Genomic DNA, 23,458 nt, shown 5'->3' on the forward strand with positions numbered 1-23,458 from the left:
TATTGGCACGCTTCTTTCAGTTTATTAGTGAAATATTTGTAAATTAAGTCTCGATTTTAATTGAATTATTAAATAAATGAATTGATAGTCTCTAACACTTACAACTTTATTTGCATTCGTGTTCTTACCAACTCTGATATTCTCTTCTGAATATTTAATGTGATATTGAAGTGCGCTTTTTCAATGGAACCATATTGGGTCACGCCCCCTAATCTTTAACTGCCTCAATTGGGCCGAATAATTTGTCTATAATAATTCCCCTTTTTTAAGGAAATATATTATTTCATAATCTAATACCTAACTGAGCTTGAAAATTATAGGTTAACATTAAGGAGATATTTTTACATACAGTAAAGATAGAAATGTTTTCAGACTTTTAACACTTTAAAACGGTCTTAGAATTATATACATATATACTCACATATCATGTCACATTATGGGGCCAATAATTTTACTATAATTATTTTTTTAGGTATGGTAGTATAGTATATTATAATGAAATAGCTGACTGAGTTTGAATATTATGTTGGGTCACGCCCCCTAATATAATATTCAAACTCGGGACAGGGGTCCGGTTTTTTCTCCAGATGACGTATTCAAGGGTTGCGAACAGCTGCAGTGTTCCATCTATATGAATCTTTATTCCTTTTTTTTTCAAATTTTGAAATAACCAATATATTATCCCTGGAGCCTTAATTATTTTAATTAAAAAAATGCTTTTTAAAAATTATCAATCTAATTAATAATCCTTTCCGAAAATTCACACCGATAATTTATAGATTAAATAGTTATAATTTGACAGTATTAACCAAATTATTTCACTGTAGAGCAAAAAAAAAAAAAAACAATTAATGAAATATGAACTAAAAACAATTAATAAATCCTAATTTAAATTTTAGGAGCTTAAATAAAAATAGAAAACAGATCTTAATAACTTATTTTTAAAATTATTCTACTTTGATTAATTTCTTAGAATAAAACTAGGCTCTTTGCAACCTCCTGTTGTCATTTGTTAGGCTTGTTGCAGTGAGCCTTGTAGGGACATTGCAAAGTAGGGTCAGCAATTTGCAAAGAGCCAGATCTTGCAGTAAGCCTACAGCTTACATATATTACATGTCATTACATATTAACCCTCCAAAAGTTAAGGTACATCTTGTTTTCTGTGTCTAGTTGGAAAATGAATGAACAAATCAATAAAATATATTTGGTGGAAATGTGCACGAAACGGTTTTTTATTGAATGTAACAGAAATTTACATGAATCCAAACACTATCAATATTCATAAAAAAACATGATTTACATTTGGCGGAAAAGTTTCTTATAACAAGTATCACACAGAATATCATAGTTTTATGAAAACAAAATCATAGTCTTATGAAAACAGAATATCATAGTTTTATGTGGAAAATTGATGAAGAAATATAACAAAAATATAAATACAACCACGTCTAACTACATTGTAACTGAATATGGGAGCAATTTCAGCTAATTAGTAATGGCTAGGAAAGTAGATTATACATCAGTCTCAGGCTCCTTTACACCATGATGAAGCTTTGAATTGCAGTTTTCTTTTAATAAAAATATGAAAGTTAAACTTCTAAAAAATACCCATATAAGTGCAGGATATTTAGTACCACATAAATCTAAAAACATAGAATAGCCACCATATATAAAAGTAAATAACACAAGAAGCATCCATCTGTATGGGTGCAAACTTTTGTGTTACAACAAGAAATTATTTTTGCATTCTTATTTATCTTATCAAATTATTTAATATGATTTAACAAATGTTTTGAGAATTTGCTCCACAGAAGAGTATGCTTATCAAACTTTCCAAAATACCCATGTATGTACAGAAAATACTCAGTAAAAAAAAACTACGAATTCAAAAATATAAATGCTCTTATCACATAACAAAAACAGGTGTCAGAAAATAAAGTTAAACTGAAATTGAAAATTTGCTTTTTTTTACATTCCAAATTGTTATTTGGCAAACTTGCAACTTTTTTTAAAAATACATAAATATGTTTTTCAAAATTTCAGTAACAGTATAGACAAATATACATAGGCAGACTATAATTTTAATATATATGAGAGAATTCACCACCACAAAGTAATTCTTACATTAATGCAATTGTCATTATATAATCTTTTAGATGCTCAAATTCTAACAATATCGCAGATATATAACAACATAATATTTTTCAAACTTAGTTTTGCACATCATAGCCCACATTCGACATTAAATCAAAATCAACCAATAATCCAACAAATTAGTAAATTGAACAATTTTATTTATATATATAATATANTATATATATATATATATATTTATTTATTTCATAAAATGAAGTAATTTGTTATATTAAGAGTTAATATAAAACAGGATTAAAATTTATAAAATTTCAATACTACAATTTTCATTAGACTTTGTCACTTTTAATGCAAAATACAAATCGTTTTATTGACTAAAACTTTGATTATGATACTGAATTGTGTTGCCAAGGTAATATCATTCATTACACCTCATATTTAGGTTTAGTCACATCAAATAAGTTGTAACTATAAGAACAGATCAAACACAATTTAAATGATATATTAAATGTAAAAATGTACATTATATAAATAATGAATTAGCAGTTTAGAAATCTGTATTGCGTGCATGAATTTGTTTGTGTATAAGCTTTTATACAAAATTCAGAAAACTTAAAACCTTTATATAAGTAGTTAAGTGCTTTTAGAATAAATATACAAAAAAACATATCGGTTTTTGTTTACAAGAGAATCATAGTCTTTTAAAAAATGAAACATATTGCCTTCTAACTGAGCTGTTTGAAGGAATGAAGCTCTTAAACAAAATTTATAAAAATTAAAACATTTATATACGTAGTTAAGTGCTTTTAGAAGAAATATATAAAAAAACATATCAGTTTTTGTTTACAAGAGAATCATACATTCTTTTAAAAAATGAAACATATTGCCTTCGAACTGAGCTGTTCGAAGGAATGAAGTGACCACCTTCATGATAAATGGCAGAAGGCTCCAGAAATGTTATCATCAAACCTTCATTTAATTCTGAAAAAAAAAAAGTTTATATAGATCTTAAAAAATATCATCTAAAATATTATTTTTGCTTTTTCTTGAATGTATTAGCATAAAAATTATAAAACAATTATAAATCAATTAAATAGTGGAAAAAATAATTATTTAGTGGAAATTATATAGTGATATAGTATAGATTATGTAGTGGAATATAATTAAATGGTGGAAAAAAATTATGATGCTCTTTGTTGGATTTGAAAACTGCACGGTTGGGGAAAGAAAAAAAAAGAAAAATCATAAATTGGAAATATGTTGAAATTGCTTTTTACGAAGCTCAATCATAGTTTAAAATTTCAAATAAATCAAATTATATCTTTGGCTGCCAAAGAAATAGTTTTAAATATAATAATAACTTGTATTTAAATTTAGAAACAATTGTTGAAGTAAACGAGGAAATGAAGAAATATGAATAGTTTAATCTGCAGAAGACCAATAGAAGGTTTTCACCTTTAAATGTGCATGCTCTTCTGTTGTTTGATTATACTTTTTCTCTTAAATTTGAGAGCATCAACTGATTTATTTGTTAGATTTATGTTTTTATTATTATTAGAATGTATTATTTTAATTGCAAGTTTACCATATTTTTTGAGTTATCACAAGGCTATATATTGCATTTCCAAAGAACTAAAACTTGATTAGAAGACTCGTGTGCTCAAAAAACAGACCTAATTAAGCAAGGAAAGCTTTGAGAATAAGATTCTAAAAATATCTGACTGTTAACTTTATTACAAATTTTAAAACAAAATCATGCTGCACTCCAAGCATACCAAATCCTAAATACAAATAACATCACTGTTGCCACAAACAGGGGTGATTGTGGGTCCAACTAAAAAAATCCTGCAAATTTCTTGAGTAAAATCCATCAAAAAATTAATATTTTTATAAATTTAAATCATTGAAATTTTCAAAACATGATATTCTAAATGAATTATATGCAGCATAATTTAAATGAATAATTATGAGTAAGTTTACTTTTATCTCTAATCACATTTGTTATTCTACCAGAAAAAATATTTACAAATGAAAGATGCCAAGTATAAATTCTACTTCTAATATTTTTAAATAAAATATACACGAATTTTTATACTTAAATGTGATCGATGATTTCTTTAAACTTCTGAACTTTGGATTTCCGCAAACTTTCAGATCGCGGTTAGCGATAAATCCGGATTTCTTCCGGAGCACAATCACCTCTGCCAAAAAGCGCTCTTAATCTAGAAACTCCGTAATCTTCAAGTATAATGAGTTAGCAATGCTTATCCATCGATATTGCAGGTCACACGATAGCATACATCAGAGGTCCTACAGGCTCATTTTTCCGAGGCGTATATTCGCTGTTATTGGGTACAGTTTCATGATTGGCTCCTAAAACCAACCCGATTACAACTTGTCTGGGACTCGTATTTTTTAGTGAAGAGTTCCATGATTGGTATTTAAAATATTGTAAGTCTTTGAATTTGCAATTTAAATAAGCATGTTGTTAATTTTATTTTTTTCTTCTTGAAAAAACTTAAGAACTTTAAATAAATACACAAACATAGGAATTCGATGCCTACCCGTACAGTCATGCATACCATACACTGCACCGCGAAACCGTACAAGTTAGCAGGTATGTAGATCGATGCAAGAACAGCTATTTGGTATTTTTGATTTAAAAATAAACTTAATATTTATTGTATTGTATAATTTAGATGATCAATCATTTCAAATTAAAATTTTTTACATACATAGCATAGATGATGTTAAAAATGAAATAAAAATAAAATGATAGAAAAATTTCCATCATTTAGATATAACTCCTGACAAACATCTGTAAAGTTAAGATGTCTTTTCTCTTCATTTATGATTAAAAAAACTAATAGCTCAGTGAAATCAAAGAAGTGAGGAGAAGGTACAAATAGAGTAAATGAACAGTTATATTAATACTTTTAAAAAAATTATCTTAAACAAAAACAGTTAAAGTAAATAGAGTTGTATAAAAATATGAAATGAATAAGTGTATTTTTAAACAAAATATATATCAAAACTAACTAAATACCACATAACATTCACAAAATACTTTAAAAGAAAAATATTTAAATCAAGGAGGATAAAACAATGAATTCAGCAACAATGAATTTATGCTTAAATACTTTGCAACAACTTTTCTTTTTTGAAAATATAAGTTATACTTATTACTTCTAAAAGTAAAGTAAGGTTTTTTTTTCTTCCATTTTTAAAAAAGGGAACAATAATAATCAAAATTTTATAGCTGATTACAGAATTCTTTTAAGTTTCAACAGAACAAAATTATTAAAAAATATGTATATAGATATATTTAAAGTGTAACTTCAGCTTGTAATAAATTTTTACTAATGATACACACCTTTAGGAATGCAAGTATCACTTTCTCCAATGATATGCAAACTTGGCATTTTTAGAAGCTTCTTATACAAATAAGCATGAGATTGACAAACACTACGAAAACCAGCAACAATCACAGCAAAGTGGAATTCATGAGTAAACTCTAAAAGAAACAAGATTTTAAAGCAAATTAATGAAATTAACTATAAGTTAAACTACTAAAAATTAAAAGTATTTCTCAGGACAATATGTATAACCTTTAATTTATTTTTTACTGAAAAATATAAGCTAAAAATAATATACTTATGGGTTTATGCTAAGACCAGAGGGTAAGAAATTTCTATAAACGTGCGACCAGATAACTTCAAACATTAAAATTTAAAGAATTTTATATGTAAATATGTGATGAGATTCGGGTGTTATTTAACAATGGAATTTTTTGTTGTTTAATCAGTTCAGGAAAAAAATAAACATTAAATGTATGAGTAACAAACTGTATTAAAAAAATTAGACTTAGAGAGGCTCACAGTAGAAAAAATTATCTTTTTTGATGAGGAGTAGTGTGAAAAAAATTGAAATTTGTATGATACTTCCTTAATTTGCAGCAAACGTGTTGAAATTTCAGCAAAACATTGGTTTTTCAAAATTTTAATTAAAATTTTGAAATTTTATTTTTTTAATTTTCAATTCTGGATAACATGGAAAAGGTACCCTAGGTAATACAAAGTCCACATAAAAAAAGTTCATTTAAAATTTTCTTGTCTGACTAAAAATGAAAACAAATTCCGATAAAATGCATATTTTTTTGAAAGTTTTTATGAACAATTAACCTAATAATTAAGCATGCAGATCGCGAGAAAGAACTATATTGCATACCTTGGTGGAGGTGGAAACTAGACTATTTTACATAGATTATATTCATGACAACGCAATTGCCATCTACATTGCATTTGTGCTGCCATCATGGACAAATATATTAAACTAACTCATTTAATACTCCCACTTTAGTTTACATACTTAAGAGTAATCACAAATGTGCAGAAAATAAAAAAATATTTAAGTTCCATAGATGTTCCACACAGTTCGTGTTTCGTTCTATTTGCAGTTTTTGTTAGATAGTCCGCTAACTTCTGTCTCTAATCCTTCTATTGTTACATTGCCAAGCTGCACCGCTTCATGTACAAAATGATGCAGCACATTGATGTATATTGTTCTCTTATGGTACTGATTATTTTCAGTTACATTTATAGCGCTATTATTATAATTGAAAATGACAATTGATTGTACTGGTGGAAGACCAAGATCTTTGACAATTTTACAGAGTCAAATGGCTCCTTTTGTTGCTGCAGATATTGACATGTATTCAGCTTCTGTTGTGCTTGTTGCTACCCTTGGTTGTCTTTTACTGCATCAAGACACAAATCCGTCTCCAACAGTGAAAGCATATCCAGTCGTTGATCTATGGTTGCCAATGTCTCCACCGCAGTTGGAATCACAGTATCCTATTATTTCCCCACCATGGTATTTAGAATACTTCAATGTGGTATCAGTGGTACCTGAAAATTCTTCTAACATCTTTCCAGTGTATTTGAGATGGATTGTTGCAAAATTGGCATACAGTATTCATTACATGTGAAATATCTGATCAAGTTCCCTGAGCCGCATAAAGCATATTGTTAACTGTCGCTTGGAAAGAAACATTACTTATGTTTTTTCAAATTATCATCTTTAAGTTGAACTTTTGTCAAGATTTGATTGGGATCAAGTGGTGTTGTGACTGGATGTGACTCAGTCACATTATATTTTAAGCATTCGCTCAATGAATTGGATTTGATTTAGGTTAATGGACCCTTTGATCTGTTACGCTCTATTTCAATCCCTAGACAATAACTGGCTTGACCTAAATCTTTCACTAAGTTAATTCTTCACTAAATTTTAAGCCTTACTGAGTTGCCAAAAATTAATAAGTCACCTACAGATAATTACAATTAAAAGTTCTTTACTCTCAATTAGTTTAATATATGCACAACTATCAAAAGAACTTAGCCTTAATCCCATTACAATTATGTCTTCTTATAATGTCAGATACCAAAGCTTGCCACATTGTTTTAAGAAATCTAGAGCTTTATTAAATTTGAAAACTTTCACACTTAAATTTTGTTGGTAATATTCACTAATATTAATTCCCTTAGTGTTTTTTGAACAAAAACCATAACAACACCCATTTGATCAATTTCCCAATCATAAATAGCTGAATAAGCCAACATAACTTTTAATGTGATATCTACGGCACAAACTACTGGTGAAAACATTTTTGTATAATCTATTCCTTCAACCTGGGAAAAACATAGAGCTATTAAGCAAGTTTTGTACCTTTCAATATCTCCATTAAAACTACGTTTTATTTTGAATACCCATTTACAATTAACAATGTTTTTATTTTTAGGTTTATTTACTATGTCCCAAGTTTTGTTTTTAATGCGGCTTGTTATTATTTCACATAAAGATTCTCGCCAATGACTGGCATTACTATCATTGAGTGCCTCATTAATAGTATTACGTTCAGAAAGAAATTCATTTTTTATAGCCGCTGAAGCATTAACAAAGCAAGTAGGATCTAAATTTGGCATATGCCAATCTGGCATACCTTTGATACCAAAACTTTGATGACGAACTAGAAGTTAAATTGCTCTTCCTATAGGTGTCAATTTAGGCATGTCGTTATCAACAGTGATATTATTAGCACTTTCATCACTATTTACAAAATTGTCACTATCTAAGCCATTAATGTTAATACAGGCTTCCTACTCTTCTAACAAAAATTAAAGACTCTTAAGGACTTTTTTTTTGAAAAAATTAAAAAATAATAATAAACAATTTTATTATAATGTAAGTACTGACATAATTGTATTGATTAACAGGGCTTACCAAAGTAGGACCAGGCATTTTTTGTAAACCAGGTCTAGCTTTATAAAAATATTTTCAGATTGTTAAGAGTTAACGACATCTATGAAACTAATCCATATTCCATTTTTAATGATTTCATTGAAATTGAATGGTAAAATTAAGTGCAGAAATTAAGTTTTGCAATTTTTTTCATATACTTAAAAAAATTAATTTGAAAATAATTCAAAACTGATATTTGAAATCATCATGAAGAGAAAAATATCTTTTAGGAATAGTAAATTACCTTTATTTTCTTTCAGTCCACAAATTAGAGAAACTAGAGAAGCACCTTGGCTAAATCCTAGAATGCCATCAAATGGGCCCTAGAATATATAAATACCTTAAGTTTTTTTATAATGCATCTTACAACTTTTATAACACATGAGATCAATAATACAGTTATTGAAAATTCATATTCAAGTTATTAGATTTCATATACTAGAGTGTAGAATGTGACTTGTGCACTTTTTTTTAATGGGCACAAAAGATAAAAGGCTGAGTGAAAGTCAGTTGAATTAAGTTATCATTAAACTTAGAAAGGCCATAATTAGAGAGTTAAGATATCCAAAATCTGAATATTCTACAAATACACAATGTTTAAAAAAAGTTGTTGCTGTAAAAGTCATTGATTGGTGGCCTTTTCCTTCCTCACTACTGACATTAGGGGTAACATCAATATTTAATATGTACCACAAATTCCTTGTTTCAGGTTGTTCACTTCTGACAAGCTAAGTGTAAGTTACTAACCACACACAGCAAACAGTAAGTAAACTGCAAGCCAGTAAAACTGTCCATCAATAAATGGAAAGAAAAATAAACTAAAGCATAGTAGTCTTTTACCAGATGTGGGTTTTCAAGAGCATAGTTATTTTGAAAAATTCAAATTTTGTCTGGACATTTATTATATATTACAGGGTTTGGGAAAGGTTTTTTAAGAGTAGAGGAGAGAGTTTACACTTTTAACATAGGCAAGGGACAACATGCTTTACTGTTTCTAGGAACAATTACCACATGTTTGAAATAAAATCATAATTGTGGTCAATCTAATTGAACCATTATTATGCTTTCATAATCGAAATAATTAAATCTTTTTTCTATAAACCAATAAAACTTAGTAGAATAGTTTCTAAATTAAAAAAAAGAAAATTTAAATCTAAGGGATAAATTTTATTTTTTCCCCAAAACAATAATTCAATATTTCTGATGATGTGATGCCCCTTATGAATTAAGGTCATAATTAGAAATAAAAATAATGGTACTGATGCTATTAGGTTTTCAAAATCTGTTTATGTCCTAAAGTGGAATTCTTTCTATTCTTTAAAAAAGTTATAGGTTATTTTGAGTCGATAATGTCACCAAAATATGCTTTATAATGAACAAATTTTATTTAAACAAGAATTTGGAATTATATTAAACTATGCATAAAAATAAAAAAAGCACTCCCTAACAATTGAATATCAGCTAAGAGGATGAAAAAAGTTAAAGCTCCACAATTTAAAAAAAAACAACTACATGAGGGGCCAATAGAATCAGCATAGTGTAATGTATGCAGCAGCATGGCTAGCAGGAGCAAGAGGGGACATCTGTCCCCAGGGTCAACCTTAGAGAAGTGCAGAATTCACGAAATATAATCAAAAAGTGAAATTGAGTTTCTCTTTTTAAGTATCCTCAGTTTCATTATGTAATTGTGAGTAACTTAATATCTTCATATTTCAATTCGATTTACCTAAAAATTGAACAGGATGTCAATTAATTGGCGATGTGTCCCAGCAAAAACATAAGCAATTTTTAACCTGTCAGGAGGTTTACCTGTAGCATCTATAAAATGAACAGTATTATGCTTAACAGCATAATTAGGATCTGATAATTTTGACTGTGAAGGATAATTTGACAGTAATTTATGGTAAACAGTATCCCTGATAGTTTTAACCGAATGCAAATTTTCAACATCAGTATTACATTGAATTTTAAAATTTATTTTTTAAATGAACAAGTTTTTTTCCTCTTAAATCAAAATAGTGCATAAAGTCAGAACCAATATTATTTTCTACTTTGCAAATATAAAGGGTGAAATTGAAATTGTGGCGCATTCCAAAATTAAGAATCACTGTTTTCGTTTCATAGACAGGTATAGATGTATCATTTGTTGCAGTAAATGTCAAAATAGGTTTTTGACTAATTTGTTTTTAATTCGCTGCAAGTAGACGCACATCGGATCCTGTATCACACAAAAATGTCAAATTGTTTTGCTTATCTTTGATGAAGAGGCAACGAGATTCAGGTGTTCTATGCTTTTTCCATTTCGTTTTCCTGTGAATAGGAATTCAAATGTTGATTTGCAGATCATGAACCACAATGCAGGATCAATGGGTTTGAATGCTGGAATTTTAATTGCAGCAGTGTTGAACATTTTCTTAGTTCTTTCAGGCGAGGTAGGTAGGAGACTTAACTTTCGCATTCCGCAAATCGAAACTAGCATGCATCCAAACGATCAGACTAATACAGTTTGAATTCAGACATTACAATGTATTCTATAAGTCAGAGCTAAAATTTGTGGAGGATGGTTTGATGTTACGAAGAAGGTGATTTAAAGGATATGAATAAAGATAGCCCAGTTAGACAAATGTAACAATATTTATTAAAACAATAAAGAAAATCTTTTAATTGAAAAGACAGTGAATGTGTATCTGCTTTCCTTGAGTGTAAAGGGAAAAGAAATACTCCATTGGCCGAACAAGGCATAGGTGTTTTCTATTAGAAAATATTTGAGCGGGTATAATACTAATGCTGTAAAATCATCTTTAAGGTTCCTAACATTAAAAGCTTTCAGGCCAAGCATTCCTAAAGATGTGAAGCTTTAAACTTGATCCTACATGGCATGCCAAAACTGTAAAACTAATTGGCACATTAAATCAAGTTTAGGTAATCTTCAACTTGCTTCAGAAAGATTCAGCAACGTCCATATTGATACCATTGGAGCTTTACCACTTAATTACCCTCTTATACTATTTTAAGTGTATACTTTACAAAGTAATTCTCATTTAGTATCAAAATGATATAAAAATTTGAAACGTCAGAAAAATAATTAAATGCACGCTAAAAAAAGGATTACATGATAAACAACTTGAGAGCTTTTTTTTAAGATTTTAAACTAAATAATATCAGAAAACAAACACCTAAAAGGGCATTTTAAATAAAAGATATGTATTAAAAAAAATAATGGTAAAATTTAAAGTCACTAAAAAACTCAATATACCTTGCAAATAAAAGATGTGAATATTTCTGAGGCGGAATGTCATGCAAATTTTAACTTGATAACAAAAGAAAAATCTTACTAAAATTAAGGAATGAAATTGAAAATTAAATAATTATCAGTAACTAAATAAATCAGAGGTGAACTGTTCATTAAATGGATGGTTAAGAAAATAACCTTTTCCTGAAAAAATAAAAAGGCAGTGTTTTTAAGGGATGGCAGCCTATTTTTATAAAAAGGGCAAGGAGGGAGCATTTATTTGTAAGATCAAAGGGCAGGCAGGGTGGGCTGCCCTTCTAAAAATGCTTAGGGAGAACACTGGAATAATATTGCAACATACAACCGCTTATCATTCCAAAGCTAATGGAAAAGCTTAAATTTTTCTTGATTTTTTTTAAAAAAAAAACTTTATTTCTAATCAGAGCAACACTATTTGAAAAGTGTAAAATATTACATGTTTGAATGTTCTCTGAAAATTCTATATTTATGTATGACTTATTTTTTTATCCTACAATAATTGAAATTAGTTTTATAACACTACTTTTCAAAACAATTTTCAGTAACAATACCCTATGTGTTCATCTTCACTATTATGAAAAAAAGCTACATACGTATATATATAAATACATATATATATATACATATACATATATATATATATATATATATNTAATAATAAAAATAACAAAAAACCGGAAAAAAAAGAACAAAATTTTTTAAAAATCCGGAAAATAAAAGATATAATCTTTTCATCAGCTCACACGATTATATCCGCAAAAAATATATAATATATAAAACAAATAATATATATATATATATATTTATCATTCAAGTACATTAATAGGTTTTGATTGTTAATAATTTGCAATTTATAATGTTTGTTGGTAAATCATTGGTATATTTTAATTAATTATTAAGAATAGTATTAATGACCTAAAACCTAACCTAAAATTGAAATATTTACCTAAAATTGAAATATTTGTGTTAAATATTTATCTTTTTAGTTGTTTTTTTTAAATACATTGTTCTTCTATACTGCATGTGTTCTAACTTTTTCCATTTAGGTAGGAAGTTCTTGTATATTTAGAGTGAATGAAAATTTTACGATTCACTATTTTATTTTTGATTTAATAAATTTAATTTGCAATGTATTTGCCCACCACTATACCTAAACAATTTAAATAAGTTTATTATAAGATCTGTTAATTATGCTGTAAAAACTTTTAAATTCTCGCAAGATTAAACAAATTAATGCACTTCTGACTTAAATTCCATTATTTTTACATTTTATATAAAAATAGTAAAATATTAGAAATTTACCAATTTTAGCTACAGATTTTAAAAATTATGTATGTTGCATGTTCTCATCAAAACATCATAAAGTACTTAGTTTTAATATAAGCTTTGTAATATAAAAATTATGTTGCTGCAAAATTAATAATGAAAATAATAAAGAACAATGAATTTGATACAATTCATAAAAATATGATCACATAGAATATCTATTTTCATGGTTCCAAGTGTTGAGTTAAGATATTTCAAATTATTCCTTCTTACAATATTAACCTGTTTGTTGGTCCATGTGTTTTTATTTTTCTAATAACCCTCAAAATGTCATTGGGGCTCTTTATTTTGAAATAAAGAGCCCCAATGATTTAATATGTAGGTGCCAACTTAATTTCTGAACCTAAATTATAGAATTTAAATACCCTAAGATAATTTCCTCCAAAAAGGAATTTTATGTTCAAAATCTTTTTAACTTTTAAGGCAGGCATACGTTTGCACGATTTTAAAATTTGTAATTTAATGAGTTAAAACTAATAAATGAAGTGACATAAACTAGAGTTTTTCAAAATGGGAATGTCAGCTTTAAAAACACATTTTCTCATGTATAACACTTATGTTGCTTAAAATCTATAATTTGCATAATTTTTATTTTAATATCCTGTCTTACAGGATTTTGAATTTATGCCAAGCATTAACATGACAGACAATATATTTTTATTACAGGTCTTCAGAATTCTATAGATAAGCGCAAGTGATTCTGTGAGGACAAAGACAGTTTAATTACAGGAAATCTTGAGATAATTTCCCGTTGAATTAAGATTTTTCAAAATTCAATTTGATATAAAAATATGTTGTGCAATTTTTTGAATAGTTAATTGATGTATTTCTGTATTTAAATAAAATGGATGGAAGATACAGTCTTCGTTATATATTAAACTAATTTCAGGGTACATTCATTTCTTAGATAATCAAAATTTATTCATTTTTGTACAATACACTTATTTTAGCAAAATTAGTTACAAGACTAAATATAATCCTTAAAACATGAATTCATGATCACACAAAACTATCATCATTAGGAAGCCTCTTTGCATTATCAACTGCAAGTTGTGTTTATTTCTGTTTAAATTACAGTACCTCTTTAGGTTCTCATAAATACACAGCTTTTATTTTAAAACTTCAATTTTAATGCTTATTTAACTTTCTTATATTCAGTAAACTATACATATATTGCTAATGAGTAAAAATGTCCACATTAACTTGTAAATGAGGGACAAAACTTATTAATCAGCTAAATAGCTAAAGCATTCTAATTTTAAAAAATAAAGCTATATAAAGGAAAAACTATTTTATATTTACACTTAATTTGAAAAAAAATTTATTAATAAGAGGAAAAGTGGCTTATGCATGATACATTTTGTGGATTGAAGAGTTTAATGGTATAAGAAATACTCTTTTTTTTTTAAAAGAAAAAAAAACAAAAAAAAAACAAACACTACTTTTACATGTTAAAGTTGTTATTTTAATCCATTAATTAATTGTTTAAATAAATATTTATAACCCAAATTGATAGATATTTATTTAACTAATTATTAATTAACTAAATGAATATTTTCCACAAGATTAAATAAAAATAATAAAATTTGGGATTATCAAGTAGGTCAGTGACCTCTAATCACCCTCAATAAGCTAGAAGGATACTGCTTGGTTGCTACAGTTGCTGATGAGGATCTGCTGGTAGTACTTCAAAAAGTGTTGAGCAATCGCTTTCCCTGTTTTTTTAATCAGCAAATGCAGAGTTCTTAGCTTCTGCCAGCAAACACCCATACTACAGTGTTGACAATAGGCCAGCCATTCACTTTTGTACAAGAGAAGGTGATGAACAGTGTAGGCTGACCAGTCTTTTTAGACGCTGGTTTTGACCAAATTTGTGATGGCAGAACTGCAGGTTTATCTTAGCTGGGATTGAATGCAAAATGTCTTTAGAAAAAATGCTATCATTCAATCAAAAACAAATTACACAATCAAAAACATTTAAGTGTAATAGGAACTACATTAATAACATGTATTGATAAATTTTAAACCAAATTGAGTGAATGCTAATGAAGTTATACAGCTACATTATCTTTAAAAACATTATGTAAAGTTTTTAAATCTTATTTAATGCGAAATTAAAAAAAATCCCATTGTCAAGTGAGGTGGATTTAAACTTTTACATCATCTAAAACTTAAAATATTCCTGAAAATGGCATCTGAACACATATCTTTACATCCTTGACAAGTTGGTACCAATTGAGCTTAAGCTGAATGTGTTTCAAGCCACCACTGAGGATAAAATCTTAGTTCTTCACAATGACAGCCCAAGCCATAACAGTTGTGTCTTCACTTCATTTTTTAAAATATAAAGACCCTTAAATATTAGGAGTATAATAGCCATTTAATTATCATAGAAGCCTTCTACTTCATACTTAAAAATTGTTAATAAGCAACGGTTCAAATTAAGAGTAATATCCATAAATCTTACTTGGGTGTCAAATGTAGATTTTATTACTGCTATAGAGTCTTCAAAACCTTTTGCAAATCTGCACTCAACTTTGGAATGAAAGGTTTTAGTTTCTTCACAGAACCACCAACTACATCCTAAAAATTTTTCATTGCTATTAATTTATTTATTTACATAGCCTACATACAGGAATGCATTAATATAACTAGAGTGAAGTTTTTAAATAACTTTCATTAAAAGCATAGACTAAAGTTATAGAATATGGTCTTGTCAAATGTTTCTAGATAAACATAATGAAACTTCTCTTGATAAAGTAAAACTATTTTTTAACCAAACTTAACAAAATACATAACAGTGTGTTTATTTATCAACAGCTGCCGAAAAAAAGACAAAGTTCTATGCCTGGTAGTAAAACCCGAAATTCGACAGCGAAAGAAATTCTCCTCAAATCAGTCTTTGCCAGAGTGATTGCCGGGTAAAATGGACAAATTTTAATAATTTTTTCTTATTTTTATTACTGTATTTATAATTTTCGAAAACAAAATCAGTATCTTGTAAACAATATCAGATTAAGCGAATTATTTGGTTTTTCGCTTTGATCTACGAAGGACAATAAAAGCGAACAGATAAGGGTAGGGAAATTATCGTCTTGTTCGGAAAATAATTTCGTTTTTCTGACAGAGGATTTCATTGTATTTCTTTAAGCCCAACTTCATACTTAAGCCGCATTATCATTATATGTTTTCAGATCTGATATAGCAAGGCTTGTGTGTGAAAAAGTTAAATTAATTCTACATAGTAGTTTTTGGTTTGTGCCCTTTTAAATATGGAGAGCAATAAGCAGCATTTTTGTTTTATTTTACTTTTTTACTATAGAAAAGGTAAAAATGCTGCTCATGCCAGAAAGAAATTAACTGATGTGTTGACAGTAAGCCAGTGCCAGAACTGGTTTACAAAATTTCAATCCAGCAATTTTGATGTCGAAAATGCATCAGGTTCTGGAAGCTGATAAAGACACGATAAAAAATAGTTGATGCAAATCGGCGAATAACAACATGTGAGAGGTTAAATTTATCGAAATCAACTGTTTATGACCACTTGAAAGGCCTGGGTTTAACCCCGAAATATAGGTTCCTCATGTTCTCACGGAGAGAAATGTGTGTCGTCGCGTTGACTTCTGTGATTCGCTTCTCAAATATCACGAAAATGATTCATTTTTGAAGCGCATCATTACTGGGGAAGAAGAATGGGTTGTTTATAACAATGTCAAGCACAAGCGATCATGGAGCAAAAAAGATCAACAGGCTCAAAGCATTCCGAAAGCCAATATCCATCAAGAAAAGGTGATGCTGTCTGTTTAGTGGGATTTTAAAGGAATAGTTCTTTTTGAGCTTTTCGGATAACACAATTAATTTGGAAATCTACTCTCATCAGCAGGACAAACTGAATGATGCACTTCAACAGAAACGGCCGGAATTAATCAACAGAAAAGGTATAGTGTTCCACTAAGATAATGCGAGACCTCATACAAGTTTGGTCACTCGCCAAAAGCTTTTACAGTTTGAATGGGATACACTGCCACACCCACCATATTCTCCAGATCTGGCGCCTTTGGATTATTATTTGCTCCGGTCACTGCAAAATTTTTTGGACTGTAAAACCTTTACTTCAAATGTAGAGGTCAAAAATCACCTGGATCAGTTTTTTGCCAGCAAAGACCAAAAGGTTTATGAGGGTGGAATCATGCTACTACCAGAAAGTTAGCAAAAGGTGTTGGACCAGAATGGTCAATATATAATTTAATAAAATATTTATTCATTATATGAAGATTATCTTTCATTCCCAATCCAAAAAAACAAAATTACTTTCTGAACAACCCAATGTAAGAAAAATATATCACTTTGCTTTATTATTTAAATACAATAAAGTAAAAAGAGTGAAGTGAAAATACAAATTTTTAATTGGAATATAAATTTTAGAATAGTTGAAGCAGTTAAAATATGACTATTTTCCTTAAAAATTCAATGTTAAAGTAAGAATATAGTTAAGCTGTATTGAATCCATTTTCAGAGGTGAAAAAAAAACAGGGTATTCAGACATCCGGACAGAGGTGGTCCTCAGCATTCTAGATAACTGGTTCTCTACTGCAATATTAAAAACTACAGCAAATATTATAAAACTTTTCATTTCTAACTATCTATTTTTTTCTTCTTCTTTTTTTACTGATCAATTTTATTTAAATAAAATAGACATAAATCTCTATATTTCAACAGCACCAATACATTTAATTTCCACTTTATTGTTTAACAAACATTGCACTTACTAACAAAAAATTAATAAAAAAACTTCAGACCCAAACATGGTTAATGTGAAGCTTTTACCACACTTTTCTCAAAACTCTTAAGTAAGCACTAGAGAGATAATTTCAAACATCTTTAAATGGCTATAAATTAAAACGTAAAGGGAAAAATTTGTTTACAATTAAAAAAAATGAGCCATAAGCTAGAAAAATATTACCTCTTGTGGAAGGAGAATCAGCAACATTTTCACTTTCAGGTACTACATGAGGAGCACTGATAAAAACTGAAAAATATGTCATAGTAAGCCAAATCATTAAGCCAAATTATTGTTGTGATTTATTAGAGTTTGAGACAATATATCATCTGTATATTATTCTTCGAAATAAAATAAAAAATGCGTCATTAAATAAATACTAGAGATTTTGGAGTTCAGTAGATTTATGAGCAATTTGAATTAAAATTTTTAAAAATGTTTCAAAAACAACTTTAGTTTAACATTTTTAATAAATAGAACATTGCAATGTTTAGAGCCATTTTTTACCACTTATCAATATGAATTTTATCTAAATTTAATTGGTTTATTAGATTTTTTAAACAAAACTCAATTTTCGTAGTAACTTGCATATATAGATCAGATCAAGGTAGTACTTCACTAATCAAATTTGATTGTATTTTTGAAATGAGATTTAAAAAATATATGGTCTGTTTTTTAAATATGTTAATTTAAATGTACAATGAGAAAAAAAAAAGATAAAATCGTATACTTTTGCTCTTATTATCAGATTTTTACAAACTAAGTGTCAATGGTTGTCGGGGATTGCTTCAAATATACCAACTAATTAGTGCTAACTATTAATTAAGTTACAAAATCATATACAAAAACACACTCTCTCTCTGAATAAACTTTTTTTTTTTTTTTTTACATATTTGGCTTCCTGGCCCTCAAAATAGGAGGGGGGGGGGAGATAGACAGAATTTCGGGAAAATTGCATAAAAAATTAAGGTGATTTGAAGCTACATATATTTGGCATAGTCCAAAAAAAAAAAAGAGAAACCAAGTAATAACTCCAAAGCAGGTGGAATAATTTAAGATTACCCTAAATAAACTATGTGATCAACAGGAGAGAAATACTTAATGTTTCTCCACTGCTAAGTAACCAAGTTTGGAGAATAAAAAAAAAACAATATAAAAAGCTTTGTCATTCATAATTTTTGTTACACTGGGAAGATTTTTAAATTTTTATTTTTTAAAGTCAACAAAAAAATTTCGTAAAGTTTCTAGGCAACAGACATTTTTTGGGCTGATATCTGCCCAAAGAGCAAAGATTATTTTAATTTTCATCTCCTTTGAAAATGGAATTTTAATCGATTAATAAATTATTTATGATTTTCCAACAATTCAGAATTTGAACATATGAAATTTACATGACATTATTTGTATTTTCTTAAGTTATTTTCAACTTTTTTAAATAAGAAGATTTTAAATTAAAACCAAATTTACATTAATTATTTTAATTATATACATAGTTGTAGGACAAGGAGGAATTATATACATAGTTATTTTAATTATATACATAGTTGTAGGTATCTGGAAGATATTATACCTATAATATACATTTACAAAGTTTAATATAATTCAGGGTATTTCTTTTTCTAAATGTGAAGAAATTAGTGAATGCATTTTAAAAACATTGAAATATGTATGTTTAAAAATATGGCACGATTAATTTTTTTAAAAATAATTTCATTCTGCCAAATATGTGAGTTATGTGATTTTCTTGGGATAAAGATAATTTTTTATTTAGTAGAATAATTAATTTAGTTGACTTGTCTAGTAGATATATAGCCTTAGATTTCTTGAAAGAAAAATATGTAGATTAACCCTTTCGGTCCCAGTGATTCCAATTGGAATCATTACATTTAAGATTTTTTATCTGCTTACCTAAAATTCCATTTGATTTGAAATAGGCGGTATTTTAATCTACAAACATTCCTCTAACGAAATATATTTTTATTTTTCACCAATAGATGGAGGCACTACATGTGTTTGTGATTGAAATGATACTGTTTCAGTTTTGTTCAAATCCATAAAAGTTATTGAAATAAAATATCTTTTTGAGGCATTTTAAATTAAAGAATATTTTTAAATATTTCATTTTTATTTATTTAAATGTTCATAAATAGTATTTCAAAAATTTTTAACTATTTTCATTTTGAAAATTTATTGCTTTTATTTATTGAAAAGCTATGATTCCAAATGGAATCAGTGGGAGTTGAGTACAACTCTATATCACTGTCTAATGCGTTGTTTATTTTGAATTTATATCGTTTTTCTTCGCTCTTTCTTATTACTTTTTCAAGTTTTACTAAGATTTTGGGGAAAAAAAAGACTTATTTCTTTTTGTCATTATTTTTCCTGATGCCAAAGCAAAAAGCAGAGGCTTTATCTATTGATAAAGCGGTTCATTTGCTTTTGAATGGAGACTTGTCTGACATCGAAATAGAAGACTTGAATTCAGATGAAAAAACTAGTGATAATGTTCTAGGTGATATATCAATGGAATCTAAAGTTAATTACAACTCAATTGATGCACCCTGGGCCGGATTAACCTATAGGCACACTAGGCACGTGCCTAGGGCCTACGAAATTCAGGGGTCTACGAAAAACTTGGGAGAAAAAAATTTGTTAACAAAAATAATTTTTTTCTATTAGTAAACATTTAACCTACCTTGCAAATTTATTTATCAATAATTTCAAAAGATTAACTTTTGACAATGTTAATTTCCTTCACTTAGTTATCATAGTAGTATCATAAGAACTATGAAGCTATTTGTAGTATAAATATTTCTTGTAATTAATCTCACTATCAATTTCACTGTTTTCTTTGCTGTTTTGTTGTTGTATTGTTGACGTGAAGTGCTTACATAGTTATCGATCGAACTAATCATAATGGTATTATCGATATCAGCTGCAATATCGGCAGTATGTCGGTATTGCAGATAAAGTTCGATAAACAAATTTGTAAATTAAAATCCATATTAATAAAAATGTAAAAAAAAAAATATGCAAGAAAATTTTAGCATATATTTTGAAAAGAGGGGAGGAGTGGGGGAAGGAGGGGAGGGCCCAAAAACGGCTATGCCTAGGGCCTACGAAAGGTATAATCCGGCTCTGGATGCACCCCAATGCATACCTGTCTTAACAATACTAAGAACTGTTTTAAAACATTTCATGTAAAATAAATAAGTAATACTGAGAAATAATAAGGTTCTCATCTAACCATATCAATAATGATGAAAATTGGTTCAATTTTTTTCAATGTGTAATAAATATAATAGTGCCAAATATTTCTTGCAGAATAGTTATAATTTATTTAGTTATTAAAAAATACCCCATTTATATAGTTATAAATCTTTAAATAATGCATAATATATATTCAAAAACTTTTCTAGTGATTTTCGTCCTTCACTACTTTATTCCCAATGATGCCATTTGGAATCATTTAAAATTTTATTAAAGAAATTTAAAAAAAAAAAAATTTTGTTTGTTTTGTTCTTTTGAATGCAAAATGAGTCTGTTTTACAAATTTCAGATTTTTTTGGTGAAAAATAAATATTTGGGACTGAAAGGGTTAATAAGGTGTAAAAAAATTTGTCTCATAATTCAAAATTTTTTCACCCAGTATTAAATTAAATAATAAAAAATAAATTATTAAAGATTAATGCTAGCATGAAATAATGTTTGGGTAAACGGGTTTTGTTGAGTAGGTGCAAATTTTTTCAAAATATCTAAATCAGTTTTAACGATATGACTAAATATGCAAAAAGTGAGATTAACATTAAGGGGACCAAACTTTCATCCGCTCTCCTGGCCAAACTATTAAGGCCGCAATTTCCAGATTGCGGCTATCTCCCATATTTTAAAGGTTGAAAATCTAAATATGTAAAAAATAATAATAATAATAATAAATAAATAAAAAATAAAATATGTTTATTCAGAGAAAGTATATTTTTGTGTCTGATATCATAACTTAATTAATAATTAGCACTAAATATCTAAAACATTTCTGGTCACATTCAGGAATCATTAAGATTGACAATTAGTATGTGAAAATACAATCTTTAGAATGAAAGTTATTCAGGGTGATATCTTTTCTTTTTCTTCACACTGTACACACCTATTACCAAACAAAATCCAGGACCTGATTTATCATAAGGCCTGAGAGGTCCCCCACATATCTGGAGGGGGGGGGGGAAATGCTTAAATATTTTTTTTGTTTTATAATAAGACTTGTCCATTAAAATTATGAGTAAATATTCTAATGAGTAAATATAAATCTATGACTAAATATGTCCATTAAATTGAAATAAATTTAAGCACAAATTTACTAATATAATATTATTTATTTATGTTGATGTTGAAAAAGGTTTAAAGGCACATTTCCAATGAATAACATGTAAATTTAAGAACCAATGTTGTCCCAACAGTTCTGTACCTAGAGCCCTTGGATTTCTAAGCCAGTACGCACCTACTAACAATTATAATCCTTACATTAAAAATTTCACAATATAATTTTTAATGAACTAAAACCAAGTTAAATTACATAATTCAAAATTCAGTGTACTAGGCTGCATCACATTTGAAATAATCAGCCAAGGCAGTGGGCATAGGTGCAATAGCTCTACAATTATTGAGATGGCATATTTAAAAACATAAAAACTCAGGAGGCACGAATGAATGAAAAACTATTGTTCCAATAATAAGATTTCAACTAACAAGATAATCACTATCAATGATTATCAGCCTTATGCATAACTATTTAACTAACACAATCATTAAACACAAAAATTTATTTCTTCTAGTCAAAAATTTTCTTATGTAACATATTTGAATTTAGAAGCTTCAAATATATGAAGAGGAGACAAATTTTGTGACAATTTTACTAATTATCTGCAAGATTATTATTATGTCGAGTACTTTCAAAGATAATTATGTAATTACTAGCGCAAATCAAGTGAAGATTTAAATACAATTTTAAAACTCATTTAAATAAAAATTTATATAATACTGAAGTAATATCTTTTTAATTAAATTTTTCCTAAATTTACTTAATGTTTTATACACTCAGAGTTAGTGCTGTTTACAGTTACTTCTAGTATTTGTTTAACGCTAACAATTTTCCTAAAATTTGTTTAGATAATATATGTATATAAAAATGATACAAACCTAATTCTGCAATATTTTTTATACTTTTCCGAAAGCCTCCCATTTTACTTCTGAAAATATCAGCATCTTGCCTGAAATATGACAGTAATAAGAAAATATTGCGAAATTTTAAACACAGAATACTAATAAAATGCAAGGGTTATGCATGTCCTAAGACTTTATAATATCCTTAAAAAATTAAAAGTGGTGATTTATATTAAGATAATTAGTTCAATTTTCACATCTTAGTTTATAATCTTAGGCAGAAAAAAAAAGCATAAACACAACCTGGAAAAAATAAATTAGTGGTAGCTAAGCTCAAATCTACTGAAAAATGCTTAAATTTATCTTTCATTTGAGAATTACGAAATTATTCATGAGTTGTTTTCTGCAACCAGTTTCAGCAAAATGTGAGAAAATCCAATCAATGGATCAAAAGCTATTATCAAAGTGGAAGAAAGAAAATTAAAAAAAAAAAAAAAAAAAAAAAAAAAAAAAAAAAAAAAAAAAAAAAAAAA

The 23,458-nt window shown here is 27.8% G+C and overlaps 1 protein-coding gene and 2 long non-coding RNA genes across 4 annotated transcripts in view; 2 read left to right on the plus strand and 1 right to left on the minus strand.

The window, feature by feature from the left end:
* The window catches only part of LOC139427221 (uncharacterized), a 423,254-nt gene that overhangs the window by 384,452 nt on the left and 15,344 nt on the right, over positions 1-23,458 (plus strand). The window lies entirely within an intron of this gene.
* LOC139427220 (uncharacterized) overlaps positions 1-23,458 on the plus strand; it is a 66,250-nt gene that overhangs the window by 38,301 nt on the left and 4,491 nt on the right. Inside the window, exon 3 of one of the 2 annotated variants that reach the window (XR_011638355.1) lies at positions 15,809-15,909. This is a non-coding gene — a long non-coding RNA (uncharacterized lncRNA). Of the gene's footprint in view, positions 1-13,654; positions 13,847-15,808; positions 15,910-23,458 lie in introns of those variants that run through there. The other variant, XR_011638354.1, reaches the window with a different exon arrangement.
* Positions 1,202-23,458, minus strand: part of LOC107449512 (esterase OVCA2) — a gene marked incomplete at its 5' end in the record, with an annotated part of 25,582 nt that continues 3,325 nt past the window's right edge. The window contains 6 exon segments of the mRNA XM_043049318.2: positions 1,202-3,075; positions 5,468-5,608; positions 8,636-8,714; positions 15,456-15,571; positions 17,952-18,017; positions 22,962-23,032. Of these exon segments, the coding sequence (XP_042905252.1) occupies positions 2,927-3,075; positions 5,468-5,608; positions 8,636-8,714; positions 15,456-15,571; positions 17,952-18,017; positions 22,962-23,032 (622 nt within the window).

The sequence above is a fragment of the Parasteatoda tepidariorum genome, chromosome X2, assembly GCF_043381705.1.
Source record: "Parasteatoda tepidariorum isolate YZ-2023 chromosome X2, CAS_Ptep_4.0, whole genome shotgun sequence".
In the NCBI taxonomy this organism is placed as follows: Eukaryota; Metazoa; Arthropoda; class Arachnida; order Araneae; family Theridiidae; genus Parasteatoda; species Parasteatoda tepidariorum.